The sequence below is a fragment of the Balaenoptera musculus genome, chromosome X, assembly GCF_009873245.2.
Source record: "Balaenoptera musculus isolate JJ_BM4_2016_0621 chromosome X, mBalMus1.pri.v3, whole genome shotgun sequence".
Taxonomy (NCBI): domain Eukaryota; kingdom Metazoa; phylum Chordata; class Mammalia; order Artiodactyla; family Balaenopteridae; genus Balaenoptera; species Balaenoptera musculus.
Window position 1 is genome coordinate 57419766 of NC_045806.1, and position 26668 is coordinate 57446433.

The 26668-nt window shown below is 53.3% G+C and overlaps 2 protein-coding genes across 4 annotated transcripts in view; both read left to right on the forward strand.

Annotated features, from left to right (window-relative positions):
* Window positions 1-1499: 1499 nt before the first annotated feature.
* Window positions 1500-23553, forward strand: NLGN3 (neuroligin 3). Of its 3 annotated transcripts, XM_036840677.1 has the most exons (8): window positions 1500-1596; window positions 4180-4836; window positions 5474-5533; window positions 9479-9538; window positions 11124-11273; window positions 17451-17636; window positions 20142-20931; window positions 21572-23553. In XM_036840677.1, exons 2-8 carry the CDS (start codon window positions 4380-4382, stop codon window positions 22413-22415), a joined length of 2547 nt encoding a protein of 848 aa, XP_036696572.1. In that variant the 5' UTR covers window positions 1500-1596; window positions 4180-4379; the 3' UTR covers window positions 22416-23553. The 3 variants fall into 3 exon arrangements, with proteins under 3 accessions (XP_036696572.1, XP_036696573.1, XP_036696574.1); XM_036840678.1 differs by lacking the exon at window positions 5474-5533; XM_036840679.1 differs by lacking the exons at window positions 5474-5533; window positions 9479-9538 and having other exon boundaries at window positions 21572-23442.
* The window catches only part of GJB1 (gap junction protein beta 1), a 44215-nt gene continuing 38427 nt past the window's right edge, over window positions 20881-26668 (forward strand). The window contains exon 1 of the mRNA XM_036840683.1: window positions 20881-20931. The gene's annotated coding sequence lies outside the window, so the exon portion shown is untranslated. The remainder of the gene's footprint in view (window positions 20932-26668) is intronic.

The following is a 26668-nucleotide window of genomic DNA, read 5'->3' on the forward strand; positions in this document are numbered from 1 at the left end:
GGAAAAGTCACTGGAACCTGATTCTCCTTCCACCCATCCCACATGCTGGGTTTTGAACAAGCTTCGGGCTGGGGTGTGACAGACACTGCTTACCCTTTTTGCCACCTTCTGTGGTCCCCATAATGTTCCAAGTGATATCCTAGATAGAGAACTTCCCTGAGTCACATTTCTGGGATGAAACATTGCCCTCCATTGGCAAGTGTCGCCACCACAAAGGTGGTGGAAGGACAGTATGGTTCTAGGAGGAAGAGAAACCAGCAAAAGGAAGCACCCTTTTCTCTCTCTGCTCTGTTGCTGGAACTGCTTGTTTTCACACGACCCACCGTGTCAGTTACCCAGGGTGACCTGCTCACTCCCATTTTACAGTAGAGAAAACTCAAAACTGTTGCTCCAGGGTCACGTTTGGAACTGCGGCGGGGCCATTCTCGGCCCCCTTGCCTTCAGGTTTGGGGCCCTAGATCTAAGGCTATCCAGGAGAGCCAACTGGTTTACTACCATGGAGTCTTCTGGTATGCCCAGGCTGGAGCTGGAAGAGGGCCAGCCCCAGCCTCGTGGGTGGGTGGTACCAGATGATTTGACAACTTCAGGATACCGTCCAGGCCATAGTTGCACTCTATCACTGGGAAGTGTCAAGTGTGCTGGTAAAACCAGGAGCACCAGTCAATACCCAAGTAAAAAAAAAAAAAAAAAAAATTCCCTCTTTGAGGTCCATGAAGCCCTTGCTCAGACGGGACTTACCAAGTTTAAGAGTTGTGTATACAAGGAGTGGAACTCCCTGACAGGGTAAAGTTGAACACGATTGAAGCTTTCTTCTGCCCTGTCCTATCCTGACAGAAACATTCTGAGGAGCTATAGGGGTAGAGGCTTGGCTGGGATAAGGGACACTCAGAGGGGCTTGGGGTGGGGGGCTACTGAAACTGGACAGGTGCACTACACACAGAAACACAAGACACAAAGACAGCCAGATCTGGAAGGGAGAGACTGAAATGGTCCGACAACTGGCACGCTGACAGCCGGAGTCTGACATGCCCCAGCAGAAAGGAACAGCATTGACCTTTGGGAAAGTGACAGGATGAGGGCAAAGTGCCTCTCCCCCCCCCACACACACACCTCCTGGTTGCTGCTTGAGTGGTGCTGGTGCTGAGGAGAGGTGAGGGATGCCAAGTGAGGTGGAGGTGGGTCTTCGTGGAGTGTGACTGGGGACTCCTGCAGACAGTGCCTCAGTTTCTCCCTTTGTTTCAAGGTCTCAAGCTCTGCAGGTAAAGTTTGGACTAGCTGCCCCGGAAGATCACCTGACTGTGACTTGAGGGGCGTGAGAGAGAGGGTGGGGAGAGAGCTTGAGGAGAGCGTGCTTGAGCCTGGGAGGAATTGGGCCATGCCCCAGGACTTGAGCCATCTCTGGCACAAAAGGAGTTAATGGCAGGGACCGCGCCCCCCCGTGTCCGGGCACGCGCAGCGCGCCCCCTCGGTGCGCGGGCACAGCAGCCAGGCTGCCGGAGAGCAGATCTCGGGGATTCGGGTGCGGAGCCCTTGGCCTGGAGGCGATATGGGTGGTCCATGGCCCGGTTCAGTCGCTCGCAACAGCCCGGGGAACAGGTGAGGCCGCCTGCCCCGGTCTCTCATCCTCTAGCTGCCCATACCTTGCCCCGATCCTATCCCCCCCCCAATCCTGGGGTGTTCCACTTCCCAGCCAGTGCTCCCCATCCATCTCAACCCCACGTTCTCCATCAGCACCCCTGACCCCCCAATCCTTCCCCGCTTTTCTCTTCCACCTCCTCCCTGAATCCCGCACCCTTATCATCCTCCCGCCCATGGTCCCTCTATTTCCACAGTCCGGCCCGCATGCTCATCAAAATACCCCTCCTGAAGGCCCCCAGCCCCATTCCTGTATAGTACATTGCCAGTCCCCCCTCCCCCGCAGTGCAGCCCCATCCCTCTTCCATCATAGCATCTCACAGCCAGGCTCCCTCCCCCACTCTCTGCAGCCCCCCCCCAATGGAGGCCTTTATCCTATCCTCCCCCATTCCAATGCAGCTCCGTCCCCCAATACTATTCCGAACCCGCATAGCCCCCAATGCTGCAGTTCTTGACACCAGTCCATTCCTGCACAATGCCCTTCGCCCAATACTGCTCCAGCCCAGAAAGTACCCCCAGATGCCATTCTAATCCCCAGCATTGCCGCCTCCCCTTGTCTTCTCCCAAATTGCAAGTTGGACCAGGATGGAGATCTTGGCCTTGAAGACTCACAGTGGGTCCTAGGGTACAGAGGGCGTTTGGGGGTCGGTCGATTTGTCTAGGTGTTCACGGGGGGAGGGGCTGCAGGAAATTGACTCAAAGGAGAATGGCATTTGGTACTGAAGGGTTACTGGAGAGGGAGGCATCCTGAAAGGGTTAATGGAATTTGCGGGGAGGGGCGGCACCGAGGGGGTTAATGGTGTGTGTGGGGGGGTTGCTGGCGGGGAAGCCGTGTGAATGAGCGGTCTGTGCCCCGGAGTTGCCATGGAGACGGTGAATGGGGGGATTGTGTGAACTCAGCTGCGGACTATCCCCCCCCCAACACACACACACACACACACACACACACACACACACACACCCACTCCCTCCTGCCCCACCTCCCTACTCCTACCCCTTCCTTCCCCGTCCCCTCCTCTCCTCCACCCGGGTGCATTCTGGGCAGCGTCTGGGATCTAACCACCCATACTTTGCTCCCCTTTTCCTCTGAGCCCCCACCCCTTTAGTCGCTTTGCCCGCCCTCCCTCCTCCTCCTCCTTCTTTTTCTCTTTCCCTCCCTCTCCCTCTCCCTCTTTCTCTCTCTCTCTCTCTCTCTCTCTCTCTCTCTCTCACACACACACACACACACACACACACACACACACACACACACACACACATTCTCATTCCCCTCTCTCGGTGGCCGATTGCCGGGCGTTCCCAATCTCCCTCCCCCCACCCCTTCAGCCAGTTCTTAAAGGAGCAGGCCTACAATCTTGGAAGGCGGGAGAAATAGGGGGAAACTAAATTGTGTGTGTGTGTGTGTGTCCATGCGGAAGTGTCTGTGTGTGCCTGTGTATATGTGTTGACTATACAACTGTTTTGTCAGAAGGCCTGTGTGCCTCGAGTGTGTTGCTGTTTCTGTTTCTGTCTCCACCTATGTGTCACCATTATGCTGCATGTGTCTCTGGATATTTACCTATGCGATGTGTGTGTGATTATGTTTCAGTAAGTCTCTGCGTGTGTCTCTGAATGTATCTCTCTGTGAGTCTCTGGCTCTGTGAAGCTCTCTGTCTCAGAATGTGGGACTATATGAGGTGATCTCTGTGGGTTTGGAATGTATGTCTCTGTGAGTGAACATCACGGTGTCTGTTGTCCCGGCTTGCTCTCTCTCACTCCCTCTTTCAGTGTTTGTGAGTTTATTTCTGTGAGTCTCTGAGTGTGTGTCCCCCGCACTCTGTTGTTTATTTTACACTGGCTGAGCATCAACAATGCCTAGGGTGCTAGGCAGAACGCTTTCTGCCTCAGTCTCTGGCACCCCATGTGAATTAGAGATAGCTGACAGAAAGGACCAAGGCTTAAGGATGTGGGAGCAGTGAGGGCTTTGAGAAACGTACAGGAGGGTCTGGGGACTCTGGTGAATGGCTGTCCTGCCCCCTGCCCTGCCAGAGGGAGATGGGGTCTCTCTGGGGGCCCCTTTGCCTATCTGCTGTGTTCCCTTCTTCTGCCTTAGTCCTGGAGTGAGGTTCACAATCCTACCGTCTCCTGACGTTGAGGTCCCTGTGTGGGGTCATGGGTCCTGGGGGCTGGGAGCCCAGTGTCCACGCAGCGTGCCCAGGAGCCTGAGCTCCATTTCCTGTTCTCCCATCGCCTACTACCACATGCTACTCTGCCTCCAGCTGACCCCGATGAGCTCCATTGGCTGAGGGGTTGAAGTCAGGGACTGGCAACTTGCAGTGGCAACAACTGTCAATCTGTCGACCCCCTTGGCTTTTCCAACCATGGCCCGGACACAGCGAATCGCTCTGACTGGCAGTGGAGATCGTCTGAGGGTCCCTGGAACCCCGGGCATGGGAAACCTCTCCTAACTGTAGGAGAATAGCCCAAGCGCAGCAGGGCCCCAAAGACCCACTCCATAGCCCTCCGCGACCATCTTGGATGACGCATACTTCCCTCTTTCCACAGGCCTGTCTGGCCCTGAGGGAGTCCCCTTTCTGAAGCTGTGGTGCTCGGAAGACCTGCTCTCTACGTTGCCGGGCACCTGTAGGTGTCCCTCGAGAGCTCAGTTTTGAGGTCCAAGTCAGTGTGGCCATGAAGGGGCTGCCTATTGGGCTGATGCTGTGACCCCGGAGTCTGCCTTTCCTGCCAGTCCCCCGGCCCGGAACATGTGGCTGCGGCTTGGCCTGCCCTCGCTGTCCCTGAGCCCCAAGCCCACAGTTGGCCGGAGCCTGTGCCTCACCCTGTGGTTCCTGAGCTTGGTGCTGAGGGCCAGTACCCAGGCCCCAGCACCCACAGTCAATACTCACTTTGGGAAGCTAAGGGGTGCCCGGGTACCATTGCCCAGTGAGATCCTGGGGCCTGTGGACCAATACCTTGGGGTGCCCTACGCAGCCCCCCCCATCGGCGAGAAACGTTTCCTGCCCCCTGAACCACCCCCATCCTGGTCGGGCATCCGGAACGCCACACACTTTCCCCCAGTGTGCCCTCAGAACATCCACACAGCTGTGCCCGAAGTCATGCTTCCTGTCTGGTTCACGGCCAACCTGGATATCGTCGCTACTTACATTCAGGAGCCCAACGAAGACTGCCTCTACCTGAACGTCTATGTGCCCACGGAGGATGGTGAGTGCGGCCAGGCACTGTGCCCTCCTTGCCTCCCACCTGCCCCGCTGTGTTTGTGGCTGGCATGTGGTGGTGTGCCGTGCAGCATGCATCTGTCTGTCTGTGAAAATGCTTCTAACCATCACTCTGCTTGGCCTCCCCCTTCCTCCTCCCTGTTCTTTCCTCTCCCAGCATTGTCTGAGCTCCCATGTGTGAGTGACACTGTTACCAGGAGGGGCCTGGCCAGGCCTGAGAGCTCTGACAGGTCTAGGGCCAGGTGCTGGATGGGGGTTCCCTGGGGGAGTATGGGTCACTGCTGGCAGCTGCCCGCGGGAGGATGCTGGCGCCACCAGGCCCCCCTGTCACCATTCCACCTGCTCTGAGAGGTGGTAGGTGTGTGTGGCCAAGGGAGCTGGGTGTGTGTGGGGGGCAGGGGGCAAGCCTGGTGGGCAGTGCTTAGGTGCCTCCTCTTTCACTAGCTGATGCCTCCTCCCGCGGGGGTCACACTAAGGTAAGTGACAGAAGCAAGGAGATGGTGGGACAGGCTCTTTGCCACGTGCCGCCTGCAGAGCAGCTCTTGGGGCCTGGGCGGGGGTGCGGGTGCATGTCCCTGGGCAGAGGCCTCCTGTTATTTTTTAGTTTTTTATTCATTTTACAGTAAAGCGGATTTCCAAGGAATGCGCCCGAAAGCCCAACAAGAAAATTTGTAGGAAAGGAGGTAGGTAGCGAGCCGGCGGGGAGGGAGAGAGAGAGAGAGGGAGGGCTGCCTGCCCACCTGCCCTTGCCCCCGAGGACCCAGCCTTCCTTCAAGTAGCCCAGGCTCAGGGGGCGGTCGGTGAGCAGGCATAAGCTCCATCTCGTCCGAGGGCCCCGGCTGCTCTTCAGGAAGGCTCTGGTGGCCTAAGGCAGGTTCAGAGCGGAAGCGGCAACCCCATTTCTTCCAACCTTCCCAGCCCCAAAGTCCACCCTAAAGCGTGTGCCAAAGACAGAGCCAGTGGTTCCCTGTGGGACACGTCAGGAGAAGCTCTAAGCCGCCGAGATGGAGCCAGAGGCTCTGACCTTCTCCTGGTGAGGGAGCCACCAGCTAATCCTTCCGTGCCCTTTCCCGGGTTGAAAGTCGAGAGTCAACTCTCCAGCGGTGGAGCTTAGACCAAACTGCAGCCAGGTGTAGCAACCCTGCCACCCCGCCCACCACCTCTGGCCAGGGCCTAGCTGAGTGACCCGGGCTAGCCTGGTGGCAGACCTTGCGGGTCTCCAGGAAGTGTGCGCTCTGAAGGAGGCACGAGATCCCGAATTGCAAATTGACCCTCTTTCCGGGAGGAATTTGTCGCCCTCCACCCATGTAATAATTCTTCCTGTTCAAATACCACTTTATGTTCTCTGCAAAGCACTTGCATACTTACCTCAGAAAATCCCCCCCACTTCTGTGGAAGCTTATGAGGCAGGAATTGGTATCCCAATTTTCCAGATGAGGAAACAGGCCCAGGGGAGTGACTTGCTGCTGCTCAAGGCCCCGTCGCTGGTCTGTGGCAGGGCCTGGACCAAAACCTGGGTCTCTTGACCCTCAGGGCCGTGTTCTTTCCACTGTAGCATGCGAGGCAACTCCCATCTGGTCATTCCCACCTCCCCTACTCTGAAACAAATGGTGAAATGTGGATGGGTTGAACCGAATTGGAAACAGTAAGACTAAGGAACAAGTGGAAAAGCACAGCCTGGTCCCTACAACCCTTTGGCAAGCTTGGAGTTTGTTTTCCTTTGAAATCATAGGGCGGGGTTCCCCCAAGTGGGGTCATCAGGATTCCTGGGGCTGAGTGCCCTCTACTAAGTAAGAATCTCTGCGGGCAGAGCCCGGCGATCTGCCTGTTGCGCTTTTGATGCTCACTGAAGCTTTGAGTGAGGTCTGCTGCCTTGGGGATAAGCATTACACCACCTCCCCACACCCAGCCCAGGACCTCACACTCAGAAGGCAATCAGTAAACATGTTTTTGCACGAATGAAGACGCATTGCGGTGCCACAGAAAGAGTATGGGTCTGGGAGCCACAAGCCTGACCGAGTCCCAGCTCTGCTGCTAACTCACAGTGAAACCCTGGACAAGTCTTTTCCTTTGAGAACCTCTGTTTCTGCATCTGAAGGTGGTAGGGGACTATTCTGGTCTTAACGTTCCATTAACGTATAAAAGATTTCAGGAAGAGGGTCTCTTAAACCTGCTCCTACTAGTTACTTGCTTACTCAGGTGCAGGGTGGCGGAGGGGGAGGCGATGACACTAACCATTTCCTAGGAGCAATGATCCCCCAGGGCACCAGTAAGAGCCTAGGGCAGTCCAGTCCAGTCCAGTCCTGAGAGTTTGGCTAGAGAGCCAACTGGACGCTCCAGTCAAGTTCAAACAAACACCTACCAATCGTGATTGTTGACTATGGGCAAGGCCACGTGCTAGGTGCTGTTGGGATGTGGAGGGATACGAGGTGGAGGAAAGATTTAGAAATAACTAAAGACCTGATCGCTACTCTGAGGAAACTCCTAGCCTAGCATTGAAACTCAGCTGGTTTAGCTAAGCCCCACAGGCCGAGCTGGGAGGCGGGTTCCAGACAGCGTGGGAGAGGGCATCTGGTCATTTAGCTGCTCAAATGAGTTCCCTATCCAGGGCCTGTTGGCCATTTGGAACAGACTTAAAAAGTCTGCCCCTCGGGGGAGACCCGTCCCCAGGGGTGGTTAGGGTTGTGATGTGTGCAGGGCAGGCAGGGCTGGCCCCGTTGGGCTCCTGCAGCAGCACAGTGTTGGGCTGGGGGATGGTGGTCGTGCTGGCCCGGGGGTGGGGGTCAGGCGTGGCAGCAAGGAGTTGCTCAGCGAGTGCTAAGCTGAGGGAGCAAAGGCATCTGTACGGAGGAGGCTGGGACAATGCAGCAACCCAGGGACCTTCCCAGAGGGGGGCAAACGGGACGCATCTTCTAAGTCGGGGTCCAGGGGAAGCGAAGGATTTCCTGGGGAAGATATGCCCTGTCCCCCAACCTCCACCCCCATCAAGTTGGAGGGAACTCATGTTTAGGGATGGGTGATTCCTTGCTGTTTGGGGGTCTGTGTGCTGTGTGGGTGATGACACCCCAGGTCCCACAGGGTTTCTGAGGGCAGTACCGTCGTTGTCAGGTGTTAAGATGGTAGGTGCCCCGGGAGGTTCGGGAAGCCGGAGGCAGTTTCTGCCCCTCAGGCTGGGCTCTTGCCCTGGTTGAAAAGCCATTTTGTAATTGGAGGGCGGCTCCTGTTTTGATTAATAGCTGTACGGGAACCCAGACCAGCTGAGAAAGAGGGCTATTTGCTGCCTCCAGGCCGAGAGTATCTGATGTCTTAGACAAGAGGATAAGCCCTGGGGTGCCAGCAGAATGACCTCTGTTTCCACACACTGACCAGCACCCAGGCGGTGGGTCCTCTTTCTCAAAGCCGTTCTCAAGATGAACTTCTCATCTCCTTAGAATGAGAAGGAGAACTGGGGCCCGCTCACCCAGGTCCTAAACGTCTCTCTTCTCTCCTCTAGTCTCTTCTTTTCTTTCCTTCCCTCCCCTCCCCTCCACCACCGCCTCCCCCATGCTCCACCTCTTTCCCGACTTATTTTTTCCCTTCCCTTTCCCCCGTCCCAGAAAGGTGGCATTGTGCAGTGGAAAGACCATGGGCTTTGGAATCAAGCAGACCTGGGTTTGGATCTCATCTCTAGCACTTCCTAGCTGTGCAATCTTAAGCAAGTCACTTTGCCTCTCTGAACCTCAGTTTCCCCATCAGTGAAACAGGAATAAAGATAGTCCCTCCCTCATTGGGGTGTAAGGATCAAACAGTATGGCAGAAGTAGAGTGTCTGGCACATGGTAACCATTCGGTACATGGTAGGAGCTGCTACCATTATTCCTATCTCTGTTTTTTTCTCTCTCTCTCCCTCTCTCTCTTTCTCTCTCTCTCATGTCCCTTTCTCCTTTTCCCCTTCCTTCTCTCCCTCCCTCCCTCTCTGGCTCTCTTTCGATCTCAGAGCAATGCTTGCTGCTCTCAGGCCTGGTTCCTGTGGGCAGGAACCCCATTTGCCATTACCCAGAGCAGGCCCCAGTGAGGAAGACCGGAGGGAAAGCTTCATCTCCCATTTTCTCCTGTGGGAATCAGGGTCAGCTGAGGCCCAGCTTGAGCCTGCCCACTGGGCCCGAATAGCTCAAGGCTGGGGTCCCCGGCTCTGCCCTAACAGCTCATATCCGTATCTACACGTGCTGGCGATGCCGCCTCTCACCTTTGGTGCCTGCCCCTGCTCTCCAGCTCAGCCTGCCTGCGTACACACGTGCAGCCCCTTCCACCCGGGAGAAGTCCTTCCCCTGAGTGGGTCTCTGGCTCTGTGCCCTGGCCCACCTGCTGCTACCTCCTTCCTAACTGGGAAGGTGGTTGGTTGAGACAGGCTGCTGGGGACAGGGAGGCGCAGGGAGGCCAGCACAGCAGGGGCCTGCAACACTATCATCCTGATGAAGGTCTGGGCCTCAGCCCACCCATTCCCTCAGTTCTTGCCATCCCTCCTGCCTGTCCTGGGCCCAGGCCCAGAGCTGGCTTGCTGGGCCACACTGCAGTCATGCTGTTTTTGAATTCTCTCTCTGTTTTGTTCTCTGTTCTGTGCTGTTGTGTCTCCCCGTGTCTGGTCCCCAGGATCCGGCGCTAAGAAACAGGGCGAGGACTTAGCGGATAATGACGGGGATGAAGATGAAGGTATTTGGGGGCTGCAGGGCGCGGCGGCTGGTGCATGGCACAGAGCCCCTCCCCCTCTCGATGGGGAGAAGCCCCGTCTGTCTGTCTGTCCGTCCGTTGGTGTGTTTCTGTTCCTGTACAAGGCCGTGGGGCTGTTCATCCATCTTTGGCCTGGTCGGCCACTGGGAGTTCCAGGGTGATGGACACGGCTGGCGGGAGCAGGGGACCACGAGCAGAGCCATGGGGAGGGCATCCTCCTCGCCCCGGTCCCCACTGCCCAGAGACAGCTTCCTCCCCCATCTTCTGTGGTTCACGGGCACCTGCCCCTACTGAGCAGCAGGGAGAGTGGAGAGAAAGCAGGACTGAGGGGGGCGGGGGCGAGGAGAGGCACCTAGAACCTCCTTGGCCTTCGCCCAGAAAGAGAGAGATGGCCTCAGGGCCAGGGGCTGCATTAGGTTCAGGACAGGGCCACAAGGACTGGACCAAAGCACCGGGCTGAGGCCAGGACGCCACAGCCCAGTCAGTGGATGGCATAAGATCCTTGGGTGACGGTTGAACCAGTCTTCCTTCCTCCTCAGGAAAACAGGTTGTGTTTGCTCGGCAGCAGAGAGCATTCCCTTCTGCCTCCACGCCCCAGCCCTGGCCTGGGGGCCACACAGCTCAGGGGGGCCCACTGGTGGCTGGTAGGGCTGTGCCGGTGCGGCAGAGTGTGGTCCAGCTCACAGGCCGAGAGAGGCTTCAGGTCGAGGTGATCAGGCCGGGAGCCTTCTCGTGGCCACCCAGCCCTGTCGCCGCACTGCTCGGGGCTTGGGAGCAGCCGCTTAAAGGTCTCTCGTTGAGTGGCCTCTGCGGAGGCTCCGTCTTCATCTTAAAGCCGCCTGGGGGCGGGCTCTCTCATTCTTAGTTCTGCCCCCACCTCTTCCCCATCCCCAGTGTTTCCAGTTAAGTCTGCCTGATGCCCGGGGAGAATGGGGTAAACCAGCACATGGCTGAGAAACCATGTCAGTAAGGTTCTCCCCCCCCGACACACACACCCCCATCTCTGCCATTCACTCCCCTGTCCCCACATTCTCCCTTGTTCTCTTCCTGTGCCACCCCCTATTCCCGCCCCTCTTGTCTCTGTCTGCACTGGGGGGCCAGCTGCTGCCAATGGCCGTATTTCCATGTAACTGGTCTAGTCCTGGGGGTTTCAGGGCTCCCCAGCCCCTGCTCTCTAAAGCCATGTCAGGTCCCAGGACTCCTGGGTGCCCGGGGCAGGGACTCACTGATCCAGCTAAGGGACCTGCCCTTTCTCTTCCCCCCTCCCCCTGTCCCCCAGGGCCCAGCCACGGCCGCTGTAGACCTAGCTGTATCAGGAACGCCTGGCTGCCTTCTGCTGGGAGGCACTTGAAACCAGAGTCTTTAAAAACATCACCGACGTCCAACTTTCTCTGGCTGATGCTCAAGCTCCGGGCCGAACAGCCCCATGAGTCCTGCCCTCAGAGATGGCGGTGGTGTCCTGGCACCTGGGATAGCTTTGCTGCCCACACCCCCCCACCCAGGGCTGGCGGGGGTGGGGGAGGAAGGGCAGCCTACCCAGCCTGTGTCTCACCCCTTCTCCTTGCAGACATCCGGGACAGTGGCGCTAAGCCTGTCATGGTCTACATCCATGGAGGCTCTTACATGGAAGGGACAGGCAACATGATTGACGGCAGCGTCCTGGCCAGTTATGGCAACGTCATCGTCATCACCCTCAACTATCGGGTTGGAGTGCTAGGTATGGTTCCCTGCTGGGTGCCTAGAAGGAAGCCTGGGTTCTCAAGGAGGGAGGAAAGAAGGCTGAGGAGCTGAGAACAGGCCGCCTTGGTTCTCTAGCTGGTGCTAACGACCATGGCCACAATGTTGTTATCCCATAGCCCCTACCCAACTGCCCCAGTGGGCTTCCCCACGGTGTCCCTAGGCCCGTTCCTGGAATGTTGAGATGCCACTGGAAATTCAATTCAAACCTCACACCTTCTCTTAGGTCTCCAGCCAGGTCTCTGGCTCCAGACTTTTGCCTGGCTGAGTTTTGTAGAGTCGATTCATTTTCTGGTGTCCTATCCTCATCCCTACCCACCCACCCCACATCCCTAATCACCCCACACATGCACAGATATTCCTTCTAGCCAATCACATATCCACACACCCACATACCCTCACATGTCCACCGTCCACGCTGCCCACATGCACCCGCATGCATCTATTTCTCTCTCATCCCCCCAAGCACACATACACACCCATACACATACAGACCCCTACATCTACATCTACAGACCCCCTCACATATATGCACATTCCCTCACCACTCCATACACTGCACACGTATAGTCTCCCCGATGCACATATCCACATACCCAGATGCCTCTCTACACTCCACATCCATACCGCACATCTACACAGATTTCTGTCACCTTCCATGCATGCGTACACACACACACACACGTTCCCATGTATCTCTCCCTCCACATCGCTGTATCCACATCTGTGCCCATATACACCACATGTGCCCCCACGCTCATGCTTTCCTCTACCCCCATAATACACTCTACACAAAGACCCACACCCTGCACGTCCACATCCGTGCACAAACCCCACATATATATACCTTAAATGTACACAAATATTCCTTCCACACATACACGGACAGATCCACGTCCCCCTAAACACCCCACTTCCACCTCTCCTCCAACAGCCACACACACACGTATGTCCCTCACCTTCCCTACACAAACACGAACCAGCGTTCCCCTCCCTACACATGCGGGAGCCATACCTGCACGTCCACACCTCCCCAGCCCACAGTACACAGATACTACGCACGTACCCCTCATCTCCCTGCTTCCACAGCTACATACACATCCCATGCACTACGCTTACACATCTCCCCTTATATACACACCCACAGACCCCGATACACGTACCCATATACACACACACACACACACACACACACACACACACTCTTCCTATACACATCTGGCATATATATGTCCAATACATACATATGTACATATTCCTACCCCACAAATATACATGCATCCATATCCCCACACCTGGCCATCCATATCCGTACACGCATACACACTCATGCACACCCCACACTTACATATCCCATATACATACACTGCACATTTCTTCTACTCTCTCCACACATACATCCCCATACACTCCCATCAATTACACCGTCTCCCTCCCACACACACACACTTACTTCCCAAATACCTCCTGATACACACCCATATCCCCTTCCCCACTCCTACTCTGTCACCCACACGCTTATTTTGGTGATTTAGGCTGCCCCTCTACCCTGTGCCTTCCTTGGTAACTGTTAATGCCTAACTGTGGCCAAGGTCTTGAGGTAAACAAGTGCCTCAGAGAGGGCGACCAAGCACACAGGGCCTCGCTCCCTTTCGGATGCTCACCCAGGCCTCCGAGGGCACACGCGGCCCCATAGCCCTGGAGTGGCACAAAGAAGCCAACTTCCTGCCCGGAGGGCTGGTGTCCTGAGTCCCAGTGGGTGTCTGGGCTGTTTCTCAGGTCTGCAGGCCTGGGTGCTGAACGAGCAATTAGGCACGGCTTACTCCAGGGCTTGTTGGCTGACAGGACCCTATTTTAATTTGCTTTTGAGTATTTGGCTTTGCCAGTTGGCATCCCAGAGGCCCCAGAGCCACGTTTCACTTCTGGGTGCATCTACGTACACGGAAAGGCAATCTTCTCTTGACTTCCCCTTAATACTATGTGGGATAGCAAGACACCTTTTGGGAGTTCAGACGAGAGAAATGATATTCCCTGAAAACAGTGGAGCCTGCGTTCCCTTCAGCGGCATCTTGATGCTGGGTGTGACGTATGCAGGGCGTCTCCCTGGCCTCTCCACAGTCTAGTGGGCCTTGGGTTTCATGGTTCTGCCACTGCCGCTCTGTCTCTCTGAGTTGCCACAGACATCATGGCAAGGCTCTGTTCTGTAAGCTGTTCTGTCCTGTTGAGAAAGGGGATCTGAGTCTCTGACAGTAAAAATGGTACCATGAAAGTGCCTGCAAACCCACATACTTGGGCTGCATAGTTCCTGAAGAGTAATGCGTTTACAAACGTAATCACACACAGATACACAGGCACACGTGCGTGGTAGTTGAAGGCCAGAACTAACTGTGTTACTTTATTTTCTAAATGAGAGCGACAGAAAATATTCAACTCAGTTGCTTTTAAAAATCATCAACACAAAGCTCCAGTCTCTAAAGATCAATGGAAAGCACGGAGAATACTAAGAATGTGCTTCAGTTCCAAATGATCGGACCAGGTAGGAATGAAAGAAAAGAGAGAGTGGAGCATCGGGGGGAAAGAGAGGAGAAAATAAGGAAGAGAAGGAAAGGGCGGGAAAGAGAAAAGAGGATAAGAGTGACACACAGAAAGGAGGCAGAAAGGAGACAGAGGACTCAGGATTTGAAGTGTCAGTTGGGAGCTGTGGGCTGCACAGAAGGCTATTATTGCTGGCGAGCCCTCCCTATGATATCCTGGTTTGCTGATTACTTCACAACCCTTCAATTGCTCTAATCCTTAAGCTTGTATATCAGAAGTTCTTAACCTTTTGGGGAGTCTTGGACCCCTTTGAAATTCTGATGAAAGCTATGGACTCTTCCCCAAAAAAATGCATGTGCGTGCGCGTGCACACACACACACACACACACACACACACACACACACACACTTACAGAAATTATTTCATGGATCCCACTGAAACTCATCCACGAAATTCAGGTTAAAAGACCCCACCACCACCACCTTATAACCTCCTCTCGTTTGGATAACCAGAACAGCACATCTCGGGGTAGGATTTTTATTCTTTGGGCTTAAATAGTTAATGATCAAACTAATATTACCCAAACCTCAGAAGGAGCCATAAACTGAGATTTGGCCAGAAGTTCCCCACCACTTCCTGTGTACCCTTTAGTGCCCGCTCTGGAACACAAATGTAATCAATAAGCCACTGATTGGCTTCTGGGTACATTCAAGATGTTTTTGTCTCTTGGCGCCAGATTTAGAACACGGGTTTGTCCCTGAATCTTGGGGATTTTGCTGTAGAGCTGAGGCTTTGTTGTTTTGTTTCCCAAAACATCCCAGAACAGGTGGCCAGTTTTGGACCTCAATTATATGCATTCATTCACCCTCCCCCCCATCAGCTTCTCTGAGCCCTGAGCCCAAACAGACGGTTTCCTCCAAGGTACTTCTTTAGACATCTTGGTGATTCATGTATTTGGAGAATGTCACAGGCTATTCCATGGATCCCATCCAAGGCAGAGGGGTAGCTATAATTGGAGAAGCCCCCACTGGGCTTGAGACCAACAAAAGAAAGGGACCCCAGCAGGGTACAGGATGTGGATATCCCCGGGGCTGAGGAAGTAGGGGCTTGCCGAGTTTTATTCTGGGTTTCAGAATTTAATCCTACATTCTTGTTCAGGTACCCTTCAGGCAATCTGAAAACCTGGTAAATGTCAAGCCCTGGGTGACACAGATACCTGGTTTTGATACAATGTGCCAGATTCCCCCGTCTTCTGTTGACAAGCAGCTTACCATGCACTGCAGTATAAACTTGGGCCCAGGGAGACTGGCTCAGATTTGCTCTAACAGTTTGTGGAGTTTGGTGTTTCAGCCCTCATTCTCACATGGTTTCTGTGGGTGACTGAGTTACTGGGGAGCTAGTAGCGAGTGACCGCTCTCCCAGACTGACAGGTTTTTGTGTGCTTGTGGTCGGCGACGTTTGCTGTATCATCTGCCTGAGCCTGTTGGATAGAGCACTTCAAGCAGGACGCTTGTAGTAGGATGGTTGGCATGACGTCATCCACAGGCTTTAGTGCCTCTTATCCTGAGGTTTGTGGGATCTGAGGGAGCAGAGAGTGATGGTCAAATCCTCCACCCAGCCCTTTCAGACCTTTGCTTCTAACCCAGGAAATTGGTACATGTTGGAGAAATCTACTGCATCCAAATGCAGGCTCTTCCTGCTGGTTAGGACAGACGTATTTGACACATTTCACTGAACGATACCTTGGCAAAGACTGAAGCCAAGTCTGCTATTGTGTAAATAAGAGAAAAGGAAGAGAGGAAACGGGGGAAGAAGAGGAGGAGGGAGAGAGGACAGGCAGGCTAAGAGAAACACATAGTGATTTTTGCTGGAGGGTCGCAAGGCTTGGACAGCCGGGATGGATCTCGGTCAGCATACTTTTTTAAGACTTGCAGGAGCAACTTCAGCTTGTGAATGAGCCAGGCAAAGGAGAAGCTGGTTCTCTTGTCTAGAGGAACAAGAGCTCCTCCGTTCATCCTCATTCAGGCTTTCTCTAATTCCTTCTCATTTCTTCATCGGGAACCTGGGGCTAAAGAGGGCTTGTGACTAAGCCCTGGGAGGAATAACTAAGTACTTTACATACTTAATTGCACCAAAGGTAAATTAATAACACACTTGAAGAGGGTGAAATGAGCTCTTTTACAGAAACTAGAAACAAAAGGACTCAAGAAAGACAGTGATGGGGTCTTGTGCCTGCTTGAGTCTAAGTTCAGCTTCTGCCCGTGGACTACCAGGACCGTCAGAGAACTCTCCGTGAGCTGAGGGAGCCTCCTCAAACATGGCCTCCCACAAAGTTGATCCCAGGGGCTACAAATGAGCTTTTAACTGTGGGGTCAAAAGATACTCACCCAGGTATAGGTTTCCAATGTGTAGGAGCACCACAGCTACCCACTTGGAAAGAACCTTTCTAAAAGCCTAGGGCAGGAGAAGATAGAGCTTTCCAAGGAGCCTGAGGATCAGGGAAGAGAGAAAAAATGAAGCAGCAAGATCAGACTAAAATGGAAGCAGGGTGGGGGGGAATATAGGACATCTCTGTGGGATAGCCAGCAGGTGGGCGGGAAGGTAGTTGCCATGGCAACAAGTCTCCACAGCAGCAAATCCCAGCAGGTGGGTGGGAAGGTAGTCTCCATGGTGACATGTCTCCTCAGCAGCAAATCCCAGTGGGTGGGCAGGAAGACCTGTTTCTGTGGTAACCGCACTGCACTGACTTCCCCATTTCTCCACTAGATGAAAAAGATGGTCTAGCCCAGTGGTTTTCCAACTTTAGCAGGCATCAGAATTACCTGGAGAGCTTGTTAAACACACGGATTGCTGGGCCCCATCCCCAGAGTTTTCGATTCATTAGGTCTTGGAGGAGGGGGAAGTGAGGACCTGCCATGAGAATGAAGAGAAGGGGGCATCCGAGACCCTGGAAGGAAGTGGAAATGGACGACCTTGGACAGGAGGGGCAAGGAGGGCTTAGGAATTGTAGCCTCTTGGGATCTTCACTTCCTCCAGAGAGAGAAGGATGGGGAAAGAGAAGTAACTATAGATGTGTAACGTGCTGAGCATATTCGAGATGCTTATGTTCATTTTATCCTTGTTACAGCCCTTTGAAGTATTTTATCCCCACTTTACAGAAGAGGAAACTAGAGCCCAGAGATTCTCAATAACTTGCCTAAAGCTACATGGCAAGTAAGTGGTAGAGCCAGGACTCAAACCAAACTGACTCCAGGGTCCCTGCTCTTTCCACTCTATCTTGCCAGGTGCTAGGGTAATGTCCCGGCTGGTACATCAGGGCAGAGGATGCTGGGTCCTGGTCATTTGCAGTTCCTGCAGTTTAAGTCTCCCAGCTGGATGCATCCCTTTTGAATGGTTTGGAGACCTCGCCTTCCAAACTGGAGAATGGGTGGGAGGTAGGAAGCTGATCCTTCCTATAGTGATGGCGCTGGTCCTTGCAGAACGGAGCAATGGTTAATGCTAGCTGGGTGGAAAGAGCTGCGCTGCGTGCTCATCCTCCGTCCTCATGCCCCCAGCTGTCACCGTCATCCAAATCCTCCATCCCTCCACCTTCACTGTCCTCGTGCCCTTTGTTGAATCCAGGTTTCCTGAGCACTGGCGATCAGGCTGCCAAGGGCAACTATGGGCTCCTTGACCAAATCCAGGCCCTCCGCTGGGTGAGCGAGAATATCGCCTTCTTCGGTGGCGATCCCCGCCGTATCACCGTCTTTGGCTCGGGCATTGGCGCGTCCTGTGTCAGCCTCCTCACGCTGTCGCATCACTCTGAGGGTGAGTAGCTCTTGGAACGAAACAGGAACTAGACAAGTGCTGGCCGCCGACCCTGAGCCCCAGTCCCTCCAGGCTCCAGGGTGCCCAATTCCACGTCCCAGGAGCATCCAGGGGAGTCAGCAGCCGTCACCTGCCAGCTCGGTGTCCCTTTGGGGAGAAGTGGAAGGGAAATGTTTCTCAAGGGGAAGATGTAATTCTCCCACTGTGAGAGAGGGAAGGAGAGAATCCCATTTACATCTTGAGAAAGGAATGTTCTCCTGATGTGGGAGTCTTATCGAGGAGCGTGGGAGTAGAATGTCTCTCTGAAGGACAACGGCTCTTTTTGGGCGGGGGGAAATCTTTCCGTGTGGGAAGGACACATGACTTCGGGTAGAGCTCTAGAGTGGAAATTAGTTTTTAGGTGTAAGAAACATTCTCTGCCTTTCTCGCTGAAGAACAAGTCTGTGCAAGACGGGAACTGCCCTTGACGGCGGGGGTGGGGGGGTGGGGGGGGAGATGGGACCGAAGTGAGGATTACAAACCTGCGGGTGGGCTTTGTCTGAGGGATGGCGAGCTCTTATCAGACTCCAGACCAGACCTCTCCCGCCCCCCGGGCTGTACAACCCCCTCTAAGGGAGACTTTCATTTTTAGCCCAAAGGGAAACCTCTCTCCTTGCTGTGGGTCCCCCTGCCAGTGACCCTTCCAAGGGGACCAAATAGGGCCTTTTTTTTTGCTCAGCAGGAAGTGTTCTCTTCACCTCTGGACTATAAGAGCCCTTTCTACCTCTGAGAGGCAAAGATGAGCTTCTCGCAAAGAAGAGATCTTCCCAAAATAAGTGTCCTTCTCCAAGATAAGGAAAGCCGTAAGAGAGGACACGGTTTTTTACTGAAATCAACCTTATGAGTTAGTGATATTCTAACAGGAAGACTTGCAGTCTCTCTTTGAAGAAGGCCTGTCTTTCTGAAGGACAAAAATCACCTTCTCTGACCTGGAAATTCTGTCTCTATCCCTCCAGGGACTCCGTGAGGGAAGACTAAGGTGGGATGTAGGGAATGTTGGATGTACATCCCTCCTTTAGAATATGTTTCTAGGTGACAGTACGGGAACAGGAATTCCTTTTTTTCCACCAAGGAGGGTGAAGTGACTAGTTGTGAGGGTGCCTCTGTTTGGAAAGAGGAACGGTGCCTCCTCTGATTAGGGACTATTTCCCTGGGAGGAGAAGGCCTTTCTTGGTGTGCTGCTATTCTCTGTCTCATAGGGGGCCTGCGTCCCTGGAGACCTGGCTGCTTTAAAGATTTATTCTCTTGGGACTTCCCTGGTGATCCAGAGGTTAAGAATTTGCCTTCCAGTGTAGGGGGTGTGGGTTCGATCCCTGGTCCAGGAGCTAAGATCCCACGTGCCTCGTGGCCAAAAAACCAAAACAGAAAACAGAAGCAATATTGTAACAAATTCAATAAAGACTTTTTTTAAAAATCTAAAAAAAAAAAGATTTATTCTCTCTGTTTTTCTGTAACTGATTAATGGAGAATAATCTTTCAAAAAGTGAGGCTCACTTAAGTACTCATCTATATTTCTCTCCCTCTCTTTTTCACCCATGCAAACTCCCTTTCTCTCTCTCTCTCTCTTTTTTTTTTTTTGGCCGCACCATGCGGCATGCAGGATCTTAGTTCCCTGACCAGGGATCGAACCCGTGGCCCCTGCATTGGGAGCATGGAGTCTTAACCACTGGACCACCAGGGAAGTCCCGTAAACTCCCTTTCTCTTAGAGGAACAGAACTGTGCACCTGAGGGCCAGGTTCTCCCTTACTTGGAAATGTTGGGGCCAGAGAGAGAATGATACCTTTTTCTCTAGGGGGGAAGAATCATCTACTTTTTGAGTTTGGGGGAATGGTTCCCTCTCACCTAGGGGGAAATCTGGATCTGAGGCAGCAGTAGCTTCAGGAAAAGGAAAGTGTCTGTGGAGGTTACAGCCTGGGAGGGCACGTTCCCTGGAGACTTTCAGACCATAGGGCCTTTGCCCTCGGGAATCTTTCCCTAAACTCCCAGAATGTGAGGCTCTCTCCTGCCTGCATTTCTCATCTCTCATGAAAAAGACCCCTTTGTGGTGGAAGCGCCAGCTCCCTGGTGGTGTGCTGGCACAGAGCTGGGCCCAGCTGGGCAGGAAGCAAGAGGGGAAGACAAGGAAAGATAAAGAGAGGGAGCATAAGGAAGCTGATGTCTGGGACCCAAGGGGTTAATTCTTCCTGGCGTTTCCTTAACCCCCAAGTTACCAACCATCACCCAGAATAAGGAAGCAAGAAGCAGGCAGGGGACCAGTCAGGAAAGGAGCCCAACAACCCCTCCTCTGGTCCTAACCCATCATTCCAGCCGAAAGGGTTACTCGTCCTTTGCAGTCCATTCAACCCAGAGGGCAGCCTCAGTAACAAAGGAATGAGGTGTTCGATCTGTCCCTCAGGGACGAGCAAGGGAGGCTTAGGCTGTGAGAGACACGACAGATCTGACCTGGTGCTGCTTATTTTCTATAGGGCTTTTCCAGAGGGCCATCATCCAAAGTGGTTCTGCTCTGTCCAGCTGGGCTGTGAACTACCAACCGGTGAAGTACACCAGCCTGCTGGCAGACAAGGTAGGCTGTAACGTGCTAGACACCGTCGACATGGTGGACTGTCTTCGGCAAAAGAGTGCCAAGGAGCTGGTAGAGCAGGACATCCAGCCTGCCCGCTACCATGTGGCCTTTGGCCCCGTGATTGACGGTGATGTCATTCCTGATGACCCGGAGATTCTCATGGAACAGGGCGAGTTCCTCAACTATGACATCATGCTAGGTGTCAACCAGGGTGAGGGGCTCAAGTTTGTGGAAGGGGTGGTGGACCCTGAGGATGGTGTCTCTGGCACTGACTTTGACTACTCAGTCTCCAACTTTGTGGACAATCTGTACGGCTATCCTGAGGGTAAGGACACCCTGCGGGAGACCATCAAGTTCATGTACACAGACTGGGCAGACCGTGACAATCCTGAGACCCGCCGTAAAACACTGGTGGCGCTCTTCACTGACCACCAGTGGGTGGAGCCCTCAGTGGTGACAGCTGATCTGCATGCCCGCTATGGCTCGCCTACCTACTTCTACGCCTTCTACCATCACTGCCAGAGCCTCATGAAGCCTGCTTGGTCAGACGCAGCTCATGGGGATGAAGTACCCTACGTTTTCGGTGTCCCTATGGTAGGCCCCACTGACCTTTTCCCCTGCAACTTCTCCAAGAATGACGTTATGCTCAGTGCTGTCGTCATGACCTACTGGACCAACTTTGCCAAGACCGGGTAAGGAGAAATTGGGGGTTCTTCTTTGGGGCCCCAGCATGCCCTCCCCTCTGCTCCTCTATCCAAACCTCTTCCATCATCTCCCTTCCTAAGACAGTCCCCAAATCTTGATTGGTAACCCCTTCATCCCTCTTCCTACGTCCCCTTTTCTAGTCTCTCATGCCATTTCCTTCCCTTAAAAATTTTGTTGAGGCTCAGAACTCAGTTAGCATTAGGACTGAGCAGGAGTGAGAGTTACTGGCAGAGCTATGGGATTCAAGGTTAGATGGTCGGAGGCCATGTGAAGTGGGAATAAAGTACATTCAGAAAGAGCTTTTAAAGGGCTCTCGGAAAAATTGGGCAGCTGAAAAGATTGATGGGTGCTCTGTAGCTTGTGAGAAGAAGAAGCGTCCTATAGGTTGATCTCACAGGATGGGCGCAGGGAAGGATGAGATGCTTTCCATGATGCCATGGGCAATAGGAGTTCAAGGCCTGGGGACAAAGAGAGGTATGGACAGAGGGAAGGACCCTGAAAAAGATGGAAATGGTGGGACATTTTGGACTGGGAAAGGGGTTTAGGGCTGGGTGTGAGAGGAAGAATCCTGGGCCCTTTCCTCGTCTAGGTAGAGTGGTGACCCCAGATTTCCATGTGGTATTTCAGGGATCCCAACAAGCCGGTCCCCCAGGACACCAAGTTCATTCACACCAAGGCCAACCGCTTTGAGGAAGTGGCCTGGTCCAAATACAATCCCCGAGACCAGCTCTACCTTCACATCGGCCTGAAGCCAAGGGTCCGCGATCATTACCGTGCCACTAAGGTGGCCTTTTGGAAACACCTGGTGCCCCACCTATACAACCTGCATGACATGTTCCACTACACGTCCACAACCACCAAAGTGCCGCCCCCGGATACCACCCACAGCTCCCACATCACCCGCAGGCCCAATGGCAAGACCTGGAGCACCAAGCGGCCAGCCATCTCCCCCGCCTACAGCAACGAGAACGCCCAAGGGTCCTGGAACGGGGACCAGGATGCAGGGCCGCTCCTGGTGGAGAACCCTCGTGACTACTCCACTGAATTAAGCGTCACCATCGCCGTGGGGGCCTCCCTCCTCTTCCTTAATGTCCTGGCCTTCGCCGCCCTCTACTATCGGAAGGACAAGCGGCGTCAGGAGCCCCTGCGGCAGCCCAGCCCTCAGAGGGGAGCCGGGGCTCCTGAATTGGGAGCTGCTCCCGAGGAGGAGCTGGCAGCACTGCAGCTGGGCCCCACCCACCACGAGTGTGAGGCGGGTCCCCCCCATGACACCCTGCGCCTCACTGCACTGCCCGACTACACGCTGACCCTGCGGCGCTCCCCTGATGACATCCCACTCATGACCCCCAACACTATCACTATGATCCCCAACTCCCTGGTGGGGCTGCAGACATTGCACCCCTATAACACCTTTGCCGCAGGGTTCAACAGTACCGGGCTGCCCCACTCACACTCCACCACCCGGGTATAGCTGCAGCCCAGAGCACAGCATATATCCCTGCTCTGTCCCTCCCGGATCCACGAACACACACACACACACACACACACACACACACACACACACACACACAGACATATATGTATACGCACGCACCCACACCCGACAGCAGACCCACCTGCACAAACATAGACAGATGTGGGCATGCACCCGCATGTGCAACAACACAAATAAGGAAGTAAACACCTGAACAAACCCTTCAAATGGGGACGCAAACGAGTCCTTGGGAAACTGAGGACCCGTGGAACAGCAGCTGAAGCCGGCTCCCCGAGCCTGACCACAGACACTACTGGGGAGCCTGAAGCACCAGCTGGACACCCCCTTGGTGCTCGCCTTCCACCTCTCTTGGAACTGCACCACCGACCAACTCCAGACTTGGGAGCTTTAAAGAGCAGAGTAGCTCTTTCTCCCCCAGACTTGGTCTTTTTTCTGGGTCTTGTTTTTGTTGATTTTTTAAAAAAATTTTGGAACAAATGCTTCTCCAACCGGTGGGTGCAAAGAAGCTCCGGAAGGGAGGGCTCCAGGCCCAGGTCTCTCTGGCTCTGGAACTCCCAGTGCTCACACAATCCGACCAAGGAACATGGCCCCCACGAAAGAAACAGGTTCGAGCAAAACCATGGGGAGAAGGAGGAAGGGGCTCTCACTGGATGGGGTTGGAGGGCCTTAGGGGGCAACTTGCCAGCCACCTCTGTATCTCTGCGGAGGGCTGCAGAGACCACAGGGTGACCTGCGTCCCCCAGAGGCCAGGAACATCGGCCTAGCTAGACCAGGCAGGGGACTGCAGATTTGGTGAAGGAGGTTTTGTGGAGGCCATGTGATTATCGGTGCCCCGGGTACAATCTGGGTTCTGCCTCTGCCCTTGGGGTAATGCTATCAGAAATTCCCCCCATTTTCTTTACAGAGTCTCTTTTGTGTCTGTCATTTCTCTTTCAAAAAGGTGGTGTTTTTTGTTGTTGTTGGCTTTTTTTTTTTTTTTAAAGAAAAGTTCTTAAAACACTAACGGAAACCCACGGAGTTTGTCCTTTGTAAAAATTTTAAACACAGTGTCTTGATATAAAAATAAAAAATCCAGTTAGCACTCCCAACCTGCCTCCCTTGCACAGGCCTTGCTCAACAGACCTCCCGGCAGGGCGCCTCCCTCTGCATCCTGTGCCTTTAAGCTGATACAAGTCTGGGCAGCACACTACCGGCCCCCTGCACGAAGGCCTCTCCAATCTTAATCAAGTTGCAGTCCCCACCCCCCTACCCCCCCAACGCTCTGGGTTCCTGCAGCTGAAGCCTTCTCTCAGCACCTCGGGCCTCCTAATGAAACGTCAAAAGAAACACTTCCTTCTTCACTGCACCACTCTGCTGCCGCCGCCACCACCCGCCGCTGCCTCTGCCACTGCCACCATTGCCACCACCCCGCCCTCGTCCTGGACTGGGGGCTGGGAGGAGGTCTGCCCTCTAACGTGCTGAAATTCTTTTTCGTGTCTGAATCCAGTGCAGCATCAGATATGTGGACTCCCTGGCCTTGGGTGACTGACAGAGCAGGGGGCCCTCTCCTCCCCAGAGATACTGGTTTCCTGGTCTGTGAATTAGAATTGGAGGAGTCACTGGGGCTCTGGGAGCATTCCTCTCCAGGATCGTGATCAGTGGCTCCCTGTCAACCCTGGGGGACAGATTCAATGGGCTCCGCAGAGTTAGCCTTATGGTATCGTATTATTCTCAGTGACTTGAAGGACTGAACCAGGAGTCTGCTCATCAAGTGTGACAGTTGGGCGGGGTTGCTGACACCTCAGAAACCAGGAATAGAATTCTTCAAAGTGACCCTGGCAAAATGAGGGAGATGAACCAACACAACAGGATGATGTTCAGAGGGGACGAACACAAGGTAGTACAAAGACCAAAATCAAGGACTAATATACTAAGGTGGTACGTGGGGACGAGAGAGATGGGCAGTGATTGACTTGACCCAGGTTAGTTAAGAAAGAAAAAAAGAACTGGGGGGAGGCTGGCAGGGTGGGTCACGAGTTGAATGAGTCTGAGTCCGTGGTGTAGAACTGGATTTCTCTTCCCCCCCTGCTCCCTCCCACCCTCTTCTTTCTCTTCCGCCCTCCCTCCCTCCCTTCCTTCCTTCTTTCCAAACCTAACTCAAATACTAGCATATAATAACAAAAATTTAGTATGGAGTCACTGGGAAGTAATCAGAGTCCGAATTTTTAGAATTGGAAGTAACCTCAGAGTCATGTAGTCCAACCCACTTATTTTATAATTGGGTAAATGGGCTCAGAAAAGCACAATGTCACAGTGTTTGTTAGAAACAGATCTAGAATGCAGTCCAGTAACATATGACCTTTCTCATGGTCCTCAACTTTCTCCACTCTACCCAGTATTGGTTAGGCCTTTGAAAACAGTCGTGGGTCTGCCCTTGGTCAACACATTTTCAGCACATGTGGAAAAGCTGCAGAGGGTCTGGAGAAGAGCAAAAACAATGTGCCAAAGGACTAGGGTTTGTTTTTTTTTTTAATTTAGAAAGGAAGAAGCTGATGAAGTAACATTCAATCATTGTAGAGCACCTACTATATGACAAGTGTGCTATACCATCTTCAAAAATGTAACTCCTAAATCAGGACAGAGCTGGTGATCTGTTCTCCGTTCCTTCTGAGACTGACAGAGGGGAAAAGATTGTTAGACACAAGGCAAAACTTTGCTGTAGATAGGAGCTGATCATGGCACGTAGTACGTCCTTAATAATAGTCGCCAAATTGAGTGAATGACTAAGGAAAGCAATGGTGCTCACCTTCCTGAAGGCAGAGAGGGCTGGGTTACGTGACCATTTTAGATCAATTCAGAGTCTTTGTTGTCATGATCCTTTCATTGCTCCATGTCAGATATTACCAAATTGGGCCTCCTCTTCTGGGGTGTGTGTGTGTACCTCCAGATTAGGAGGCTTTCTAGTTGGGAAGATTTAGACATTGCTTCTCCTCTAAGAACTCAAGGTGCCATAGCAAACCCAGCTCCAATCCTATTTGGGACCCATCAGTGAGAGATTATAGTTGGTCTTCACACCTTCAAAAGGTCTGAGTGACCTCTAAGGCAGGCAGGGTTTCAGTCTAATTGACAGTCAGTGCTGTCCCAGGGTGCCTTGAGTGTTCTTGGCCCCCTTGTTGACTGCCAGCCCTGAGCCCAGCTAAAAAAGCCCAGGTTCTTGTTTAAAGGGCCAAGGGTATAGTTAGATTTGATTTCACACTGCAAAAATCATTAGTGCCTAGACCAGGTCCGGCCTGCGTCCCTAGATTTATCTAGTTTCTATATTAGTCCTTTGAGGAGCTGGACACAGCTATCTTGGGATCTGAACTTGTGGTGTGTGTGAAGGGTCAGAGGTTGGTCACTGCGGAAAATCTCTGTGGGAAGTGAGGATGGTTATCAGGACTGTAGGCCAGGCCCTGTGCTGGTTTATATACCATGAGGGATAAAACATACCCCCTTTGGTGTGCATACTGTCAGGAAGACAAAACTGAACTATGATCAAATGAGTGACATGCATAATCTCTATGACTCTAATTGTATGATAAAGGTTAAAGGAGCTACAGAAATTGCAAGAGAGGCTATGATGAGATCTGGGTGGGTGGGTGGAATAGTGAGCATTCCAAGTTGGGAGAAAGTCCTGAGTCAGAGCATGGAGATAAGGTCTAGATGTGCTTGAGGAGCAGTGAGGGAACCGACTTGACCGAAGTAGAGGGTTCAAGTGAAATGGTGGGAAATCAGATTGGAAAGGCAGGCTGTGGAGGTCTTCATAACAGCTGAGGAGTTTGGGTGTTACCAGGTGAGTGATGGGGCACCCTTTTTCATTTGCTAATGGTTTTACAGAGAGGAATCAAAACCTCCTCGGCAACCCTTGTGTTCCTTCTCTTCTGCAAAGAGAAGGATTTTCAGAGTCAAGGGGGCAAAGTGAGCCCCAGAGAGAGGCTCCTCAAGGCAGTCTAGTCCCAGAGAGCCTTTAGCTGCTCTGAGCAACTCCATCTCATAGTTTAGGTCAATAACAGCCCAGGGCATTATGATGACCTGCAGCTCAAGTTGCAGGACAACTGGTGATGTCTTTGAAAACCCCATGGAGGGTGAAAGGGATGCACACTGCCGTGTCACTGAGATCAACGAGTTAAATATTGATTGAAGGCAGGATTGGAGAACAAATGATTAAAAGGAGGATTGGTGAGCACTTACAAAAGGAAGAGAAGATCACT